This window comes from Austrofundulus limnaeus, unplaced genomic scaffold, assembly GCF_001266775.1.
Source record: "Austrofundulus limnaeus strain Quisiro unplaced genomic scaffold, Austrofundulus_limnaeus-1.0 Scaffold25, whole genome shotgun sequence".
Lineage (NCBI taxonomy): Eukaryota > Metazoa > Chordata > Actinopteri > Cyprinodontiformes > Rivulidae > Austrofundulus > Austrofundulus limnaeus.
The window spans coordinates 756951-766325 of NW_013952427.1; the positions used below are offsets into that span (position 1 = coordinate 756951).

Here is a 9375-nt window from a genome sequence, read left to right on the forward strand (position 1 = left end):
CAAACATGCATGAATGAGTCAAAGCAAGGTTTTGGGCATGTTTTTTATGAGAGTATAACATTATAACATGATATAAAACTCAAAAAAGTTGATTTTAAATGATATTGCCCCTTTTAAAATGTGTCGTAAGTACAGTTTCATTAGAGTCGCTGCAGGGGAGTCAGAGTCTTGAAAGAAACTTTTTTTCATCCTGCCTTATTTCAACTTGTGTCAGTATCTGGACCCAGATATAATTTTGTGAGCAGTGCTTGGACTTCATTTATAAGTGAAGGTAGGACATAATAACAACTTTGTTTTAATTATATGTGCATCAAATGAGCTGCAGTTTGTGTAAAGAACACTGATATGAAACATACCTCATTACCCTCTGCCAATAATATGGTGAATCAGTTGTTCTGTAGGTTCATTTATTTGTAAATCTGACTGATGAACTGAGCGCCTCACCGTCCATGAACCTCACAGCTCATCACTGAATTTCGGTGCGAATCCAAGTCAAAATTTTAATAATTTCTTGTAATGTTGTTTATCAAACTAGCTACCAGCATGAGATTCTGGCTTAAGTCCTGATCATGCATGTTTTAAATCAGCCCAAAAAAGCTGCAGGTTCAAAATGTGCCTGTATGCATGCACAGTGACAAAAAAAACATATTTAATTCAGATAAAATCAATTTGCAGATTCTAACAATTATCCTAAATAATTTAGCCATTTGAAACATCTAAAGCAACTTAACTGAGAATAAAGTTTAAACTCATTTTTTTATCTGAATGTCAGCTTCCTAAGACGGTAATTTACTTTGGCTTTTACCCAGCTCAGATGAGTTGTTTCCTCATCAATCTGATCAAAATCAATTATGTCCTCAAACCACGGTCATTCAGAGAGCTACCTAAGATATGAACTCTTCATACCTTTTTCACAGACCCCCACTTCAAYATAGCTGAACTYTCCCTTTAAATTGCAGCTCTAACCACTCAGGAGTGAAGGCAAAGTAGTGAAGGATGGGAGCAAAGAAAGCAGAGCTCAAACTGCACTCTAAAAACTTTATTTAGTTTCTGTCATCCAGGGAGCCGATACATGAACCCTAAAACATCTCAGTCACTATGTAGCTGTTCTGGTTGGCTATTTAAACATCTATGAAACACATCAAAATAAATGCAGGCAGCATTTGCAAAAAAAATAAAATTAAATTAAATTAAATTAAACTCCACACACAACTYTGAGAAAGCGGGAAAAAAAKCCTSTAAACTAATGTTGGAGATTTGAGCTGTCAGGTGGAACAACGACAGAATTAAGAACAAACCTGTGAACACTGATGGACAGCAGCCTTTAGAGCTGTGACGTTTTATTATGTGTTTTTGCTGCTCCCCTGTCCTCATTATTAATATAATGTGTGAGCCTGAACGTGTGGAACATCTTGTTTTATTAGTGAGTTGGACTTAAAAGTTCATCTGAGGACTAAAGCTGCAAATTGGCCTTTAGGCAAACTGCAGAAAGCAAAGGCAACATTGTCAAACAGGATTAAACAAAAAGGATCTTGCTCTGCATTTTGTCTGTCTGCCTGCCTCATTAAGCGGGCTGTGTGTGGCTACTAGTGGCATCCTGAGCAGCATTTTTACAAGCACAAAGTGCTTCAATACTCTGCACTGTAACATGTTTTTTTTTTAAATGGGACCTCCATTAACCTCTAAAACGTGCGGAAGATGATGTGACGTCACATTCAGCTCACTCACTGTTTACAGAAATAAACAAGTGTGCTACTCGTGTTAGCATGTTGATTCTGCAGTTGTTTTTCAATCAGATCAAACTAAATAACTATCTGACATGCTCGTTTAGTTCACCATTAGAGCCTGCTTCTTGTGGACAAGTTTGGTGCAGCATGTATTTCTGGAACAAAAACACATGCTAGAAGCAGAACTAAGTAAAGAATCGATCCAGTAACATCAGCATCGATACGTTCTGACACAAACGTTACCGTCAGATGTTGCTGTGGATTCTCAGTCATCCAGGACATGGAAAATTAAAAGAACAAAGATGAAGCAACTGGACTCCTGTTCTGCAGCTGAAGARGTGGAGTTACAAGATTTAAACAGCACAACTCGAGGTTACTGTCTTTACTAATACTTGGTTCGACCTGTGTGCTCCCACCTCACTGATGTAAAAGTCSTCTGAAATGAGACACAACCGTTCAGACTCAGGTCACTTTGACAAACTTCAGATTTGATTTAATACCAGATTCCAAAAAAGGGAATGTTTTTATAATCATCATGTATCTAACTCAGTATGTAATCTATATCTGTACTCAAACTAATGTATTTGTACTAATAATAGTATGGGGCGCCAAGTGTAAATTGGAAACAAAGAAAAAAATCAGTGAGATTGCTCTGCACGTCTGTATACCTGCAAAATGAGGGGAAATCCYTGTATATTWCYGACAATCCGTATACATTTACATGTATGCAGTTGACTGTAATGCCTTTCTAATTAACTCCAAAAGTTAATCAGTTGTACTTTTCTGAGAGTTTCATTGACATCTATCCAATGGTTCATGAGCTACACTGAAAAAACAGATATTATGGATTTATTTGAAATAATTATGTCAACTGGTTCCACTCAACTGAATTGAGTAAAGGTAACACATTTAAAGTAAATGCATAACACATTTTTTAAATTATTATTAAATCCATTATATCTGATTTTTTGAGTGTATTTTGCTGACGGAAAAGGCAAACAAACAGCGCACAGACAAAAACATCATCGTCCACCTTTTAGCAGAGAGCAAAAGAAARCAGTTTTGCCTTATTTCAGAACAGAGGTGAACACAAACCATGACCATGCAGCACTTACTCCAGTCTCAGACTTTTATAGACACAGAGAAATAAACGACAACTCTGTTTACTTTTAGATCTAAGCACTGTGGTATGCTCAGGAACACATAACAGATGCGGCATCGCCCCGAACATGAACACACCAACTCGACACACTCCCAGGCCCACTGTGTCAACTTCAACTCAAAGGCCAAGCGTGTTCCAAGGTGTGTCAGCAGCGTGTCAAAAACCACAGCCGTGTTTTCTCATCCCAGCCTCACACCGAGGAAAGATTAGAGACGCCGCGACAGGCAGATAGCTTCTGTATCCAAGTAAACACAAGCGGGAAGCCGACGCTGTTCTGCAAACCTCTCACAGAGCTCAGCTGAAGCGCCAACAAGCGCTTCGGTAAGCTGGATTAAACGGCATTCGTTTGTTCACAAGAGCGAAGGCGTGTGGCGCCTAGCTGGAGGAGCTGAACCCATAAGTCAGGACAGGTCGGCGCATGTCAGCATGGGAGCCGTTTTCATGTTTCTGCTTTGGGGAAAGGCCAAATTAAAGTGCAGACACGAGCAGCATGACAGTCAACAAGAAGACGAAAGGGAATGTTTGCAAAAGGACTTCATCTGATCTCTGCGTTTGGATGAGACGCAGATATGAAAGTGATTTAATGTTGGTTTGAAGTGTGTTTTAGTCGCTCAGACAAGAGAGACTACTGTATGTTTGTAAGAACAAGTGAGTGGGAAAATACCGGAACAGAATGGATTTCTCTAATAGTTTCCTCCTCCCTCCCCAGCCTACTCTCCTCAGCTAGACCACAGATGGAATCAGGTCCTCCCATGACTCAATCCATTTGGTTCTTGCTGTCACTTGTCCCCACATTGATTTAGAATCTAATAAGTCATCAAATCACATTCTTCTCAATTGACCTCTGTCTGTAAAACATGTGGACCTGACCTCATCCCAGATGAGACTATGTGGAACAACAAATTCGTAAAAGACATCTAACTATGATAAGATTTTTGTTCATTTAAAACTGGGTAACAATTGGCGCATTTTTATTATGTGTGAAAGGTACTTTGGCCGTTGTTAATAAAAAAAAAAAAACCCTGAAAGCTACCAGCAGCATTGGTTTACTCCATGATGTGACACAAACCAGACAGTGTCAAACCTGCAGCTYAGCTCCTAATGTTGGTGACGAACTGAAATGACATTTATAAGAGTTTCCTATTTGTCTTGCAACATTTGCAGAGGTTCTTAACTTCAGCATGCGAGGGGCTCGCTTATGGGAATTGTTACAAAAATATCCACGAGACAAATTTGCTCTTATAACAGTCACAACGTAGTGGCAGGTGTGTGGAACATTGACATACTGTATATTACAATTTGGGACTTTACCAGAAGCTGGAAGTTGAAGCCACTGAGGAGGAGCGCCCCCTAGTGGGTGGCTGCAGTATTTTCCCTCCATATTATTGTTTTACTGGTTAAAAAAAATAACTTTTAGATTGTTTTTCAAATGTAATTTTTTTGTTGAATCACGTATGTTCCAATATGTTTTTTTAATACATTTAGATTCAAATAGTTGATTGTGACGTGACAATGTGACAACTTTTTTCAAGTGGGGTTTTTAGATGAATGCTACTGCCCAACATCTCTAAAGCACATACTCTGGCTCCAGAAATACAACATGAAAACTTCGTTAAAGGGGCAATATTATGTGTTTCTCAGGCATACGTTTAAATACTATACCATAATAAAGTATCTATGTCACCTTTAGTTGATATTAAAATGCCTTTTTATGTTTAAATAGAAAATAAATTTATCTTCTCATCACTTCCTCTTCTAAACGCCTTGAAATTGGCCTCTGTCTCTTTAAGAACCACCTTCTGCTTCTNAATATATCTACCGAATTTATTCATGTATAATACGATCATCATTGTTTTAGCCAAAAAGGATTAAAATCTAATTATTTATATGCACTAAATGTGAAGAAAGTGCACTCATTTTTTTCTTTGTTTCCAATTTACACTTGGCGCCCCATATAACAGGTATGAGAAAACCTGGTATCAGGACAGCCCTTCGTTAACATCATGGCCCTAATGAGTGTTTTAGACATCTTCTTTAGAGTTTTTTAAGTCCCAAGTTTTTTTAAGGTTTTTTTTTTTTAGTTTAATAAAAAAAGCTGATGATTTGTTGGAGTTCCAGGCAGTAGCTGCCCCCCTCTGCAGAAAGGATCTGGTTTGGTTTTATTCCGCAGCTCACAGATTTCTTTGCGCCGCCCTGCCTAAAATAGAAGCACCATAATTTAAGTCGCAGTACATTTTCTCTGTTGGGTCACATTTCTAACCGGGCTGGGTGGAAACTTGTGGGTAGGGACAGTGCTGGCTTCCTGCCCAAAAAAACTCAAAGGCTGGGCTGAAAAAAAAAAAAGGAGAACTGCTGCTGCATGTTTGCTGAAGTTGCTGAGGAAGGTTAGAGGGAAACAAACTTGAAAACATTGTGCTATTCAGGGTTTAGATCATCTTTAAAAGAAAGTCTTTCCATATAAGCAACAAAGGAGGTTGTTGAACTTTAAGAATAGTTCTGGACTCTCACTGGGGCAACACTTGCTGCAAAAACATGCAAAGCAAAAGGAGGAGCACGACTAAAATATTCTGTTTATGTCATAACTCTTTCCAGCAGTCTCCAAATGGAAACCAAATGTCTTTGATCGAGGCACATCATGGCAGCTGCAGGGAACCAGGGAGAGCCTTTCAGTGAACAWCTCTGTGCTTTTTGCCTCATCATCCCTGCTTGATTATTTTTACCAAAGCAGCAAAGCTTCGGGCCAAAATGACCCTGATTACAACATGACAGTCATGGGAACTGCACTGCCACTGAGCTGGAATCGACCCCGACATGCATGTCCTGCGTTATTTTTTGATTATCCATCCTTCCACATCCAAATATTTAGTCATCCTGCTGCTCGAGCTGTCTCAYCCTCTGTGACGGATCTGCAGGCACATGCTGGCTGTAAACAAAAGCAGCTTGCTGCTCTGGCGGTGGATGGAAATGCCCAATCAATACAACCCACTTAACACGAGATGGTCAGAGATTACTTCAAGGTTAAACAACACAAGAAGCCAGTGATGCACCTGTTGGTGCTAATAAAACCTGCTCCATCAGATATGAAGAGGTGAGCGGCTGATGTTTATGCCAAACACGGATTGATTCCTCTCACATATCCAGGAATAACCTTCTCTGAACAGGAAGCAGGTGGACTCCAGTTTGATCACTTTACCAGCACGGATGCGCGTTAAAAAGGACAGGAAAGGAGACAAACACTGAGACAATACAGCCAGCATCACGATGCCTGTAAGTGCTGTAACGTTTGTCAGAAATGACGCCAATTGTGTGAAGGGTTTGTAGCGTTTGGATGACCCAGCGGGTGCCAAGTTCTCCACTTCCCGATGACGCACGTCAGCGCGCAGGGGCTGGAGGTTAGGAGCCCCTGAGGAAGGATCACTAATGGACAGGCAATCAGAGATTCTCTTTTACTTTAAAAACTCCATCACTGCTGGTTCCTGATGGGTTTCCTGTTCTGGTTTAACATCATTCCTGGGGACTTCACACCGCGTAAAGAGTTGGAGACGCAAAACTCCAACTCAAACAAGAAATTTTACTGCGTATTTTTTTGTCTTATATATAACAGTTTAAACACTACAAGTCTTGCCGCTCGCTCGTAATAAACTGGAGTRCTCACCTGAAGCTGCGAGTCCAAACAGGACGAGCCAGAGTCCTTTTACGCACATCGGACGGCCGGTCAGCTGTGCAGGGGTTAAAAAACAAACAACTCTCAGACTCGTCGGCAAAACTGACTCAGAGATAGAAGTCCCCTCCGACTGAGTGATTCTCAGGACCCCTCTTTTTTTACCTGAGGGAACAAAAAAACAGTCACGATGAGTCCCCTCCTCCAACCTTCCCTCTCTTGACAAAGACGCGTCCRAACTCTGGTCTCCTAACATTTCACCTCAGCTCCCTCCCACCATCATTTCGGGCGGAGTAAAAGTCAGACTTTCCCTCGACGCCTTTTTTTTTTTCAGCGAGTTCAAATCATCAAGCTGCCGGGTTCCTGCAGGTCCTCAGACCTGTTCCGCTGCGGGAGGCGCGCTCAAGGGCTGTTGCGCAAATCTGACCATAAACCTAATCCCCCCCACATAGACAGCACGAGGGAAGTTTGTGTTTCAGATTAAGCTTTGTTCATTCATCRTTTGAGAATGAGTGATTTAACCTGTGAGAGTCAATGAATTTTAAAGTGAGCCCAAAAGTAGATGCTCTCTTTTTCTCTGCTGCTATTTCTTTTTAGCAATGGCATAATTTCAATKAATCAGCCATCTCTTAATAAGAAAATAAACATCTCCAGTTTTTATCTAAATGTCTCGATTCAGTTATTGAATTAAAGTCCTGCCATTTCTCCAAGGAGTGCTCATCGCCCGCCGCTTTGCATTCACTAATTTGGGATGTTTTGATTTGGGGAGCTCAGTTAAACTAAATTTTARTTAACTGAAAACAAAAGGCCAACGTGGCAGCGAAACTTTCAGCTCCTGTGAGAAAAAAAWATCACGGATCAGACAAAAGAATGCTTAATGTTCTAATGGACCTTTTTAAAAGCATGATGCACGTGCGTAAAATCTGGGACCTCGCCCCGAAATAGGTCCATAACTATCCTGATTTGGTAGGAACATTTATATACAAACTGGTCCATAAGAGCAGATGGGGCTGATCTGAACTGATGGGATCAGGTGAGAGTTGGCATGGCAGGACTGGACTGAGGAGCAGTGGTGGATCTAGGATTTTTCAGTGTACGGGGCCATCCAGGGGCCACAGTATTCATAGAGGGGCCAAGTGTTTGTTCAACATGCTTGCACACAAATCCCCATTTTTTTGTAAGGTGTATAAATTTAATCAGTCACACGTGTTCAGAGACACTTGTAACAGCTCAAACTGTAAATTTTCCTTATCAATTTTACATGCATTTTTACTGTACATGAATAAAATACTCTCAAACACACGTGAGAAAATCCAGCCATTGTTGTCAGTTAAAATACTTTTTTCTGCAGGAATATTCAAATTGAAAAAGACTTGTGTCAGCTTGCTTCATGCTGGACTTTCCTATTTGACTCATTAGTGCCACTACTGTTTGAAAGTGGAACTGCAACCACTCTTGGGCAAAGGACAGATGAGTGACAGGACAGGGGCACTTCAGGGGGCCAATCAGATTTCAGATGGGGCCAATGCCCCTGTGGTCCCGCCCCTAGAACCGCCCCTGCTGAGGAGCAGGAGCTGAACTGAAGGAGGCGACAAGTAAGAGAAACTGAAAAACACAAGCATGTAAACTAAACTCATGAATTTCATAAAATAAATTAAATAAAGTCAGAAGATTATAAACAAATAAAAATGAAACYTCTCCAGACAAGAGTTTTAGATTTGTAGTTGCAGCAAACCTCAAAACTAATCCCATGTGACATCACACTCAGTGTGTGTTGTGTAAAACTCTCAGTTACCACATCAAATCATGTCATCTCAAACTGGTTGTAGCCGTTTTGTGTTTGCAAAGATTGATCAGCACAGGTGACCATCTTGAACTGGGTTAACTTTAAAATGTAATCAGTCAAAGACAAAAATCTAAGGGTTGATTTCTGAGAGTTTCGTTAAAATCCATCCAGTGGCTCATTGCATACTTTGCTAACAGACAYGTTGAGTTGACTTTGAATGGCAAAATTTGAAACAAATATTTTGTGTAATCTGTTAGAATCCAGACATTTTGGAGCTCTGGCTCAGCTACAGACTGATTTTTAGATCACTTCCTGTAAAAGCGACTGAATTTTTCAAAGTTAGTGACCTGCAGCAGCCACGAGTCAGGTTGACTCTAAAAGAGGTAAATGTCAATGATTACTTTCCGCAAGTTATATCAAAATTACAAATACATTTTATACAATCATTTTTATCCTCCTGGAGATTAATTTTCACCTTAAAAAGCTGTCGTTCAAACTCTGATGAGCCACATGTTCCTGAGGCCTTTAGCTGAGCAGAGCCACATGGGGGCAGAGCAGCACCTTGATGCCCGCTGCTCCTCTGACATCATCGTGTTGCTGCATTTATATTTAAACTGTAAATCTGGGATGGATTTGCATATCAAAGCAACACCAGGTGACAATATGTGTTCATACTAGTTTTGTGGTGTTTTAGAGAACAATGTTTGGCTTGTCTGTTTGTTTCATTACTAAATTAATTAGAAGTACAGACAGTCTGCTGTTTGTATTGCAGATGCTGCTGTTACAGGCACAATGTAAATTGTTTTTGCATGGTTAGGAGCCTACAAAGATGTGAATTTACTGATTAAAAGTGGCTTTTTAACACAGAAGATTCATTTTACTCAGTTACAAGTGAAAATAGTCAATTATGTATTAAATAATCTGCATAATTAAGAAAACTTTCTGCAATTTTTTTTCTTGAGTGAGAAGTTCCCATCAGTGAGTAGGGGTGTAAGAAAATATCGATACACTGAAATATCGCGATATTTCATTTCCCGAT

At 40.1% G+C, this 9375-nt stretch overlaps 1 protein-coding gene across 2 annotated transcripts in view; it reads right to left on the minus strand.

Annotated features, from left to right (window-relative positions):
* The window catches only part of LOC106514980 (myelin protein zero-like protein 2), a 34668-nt gene extending 27654 nt beyond the window's left edge, over positions 1-7014 (minus strand). The window contains exons 1-2 of one of the 2 annotated variants that reach the window (XM_014004534.1): positions 6716-7014; positions 6545-6608 (exon numbers count right to left, since the gene is read on the minus strand). In XM_014004534.1, coding sequence (XP_013859988.1) covers positions 6545-6593 — 49 coding nt within the window. In that variant the 5' untranslated portion in view covers positions 6594-6608; positions 6716-7014. Of the gene's footprint in view, positions 1-6544 lie in introns of both variants that reach the window. The other variant, XM_014004533.1, reaches the window with a different exon arrangement.
* Between the last annotated feature and the right edge of the window lie 2361 nt (positions 7015-9375).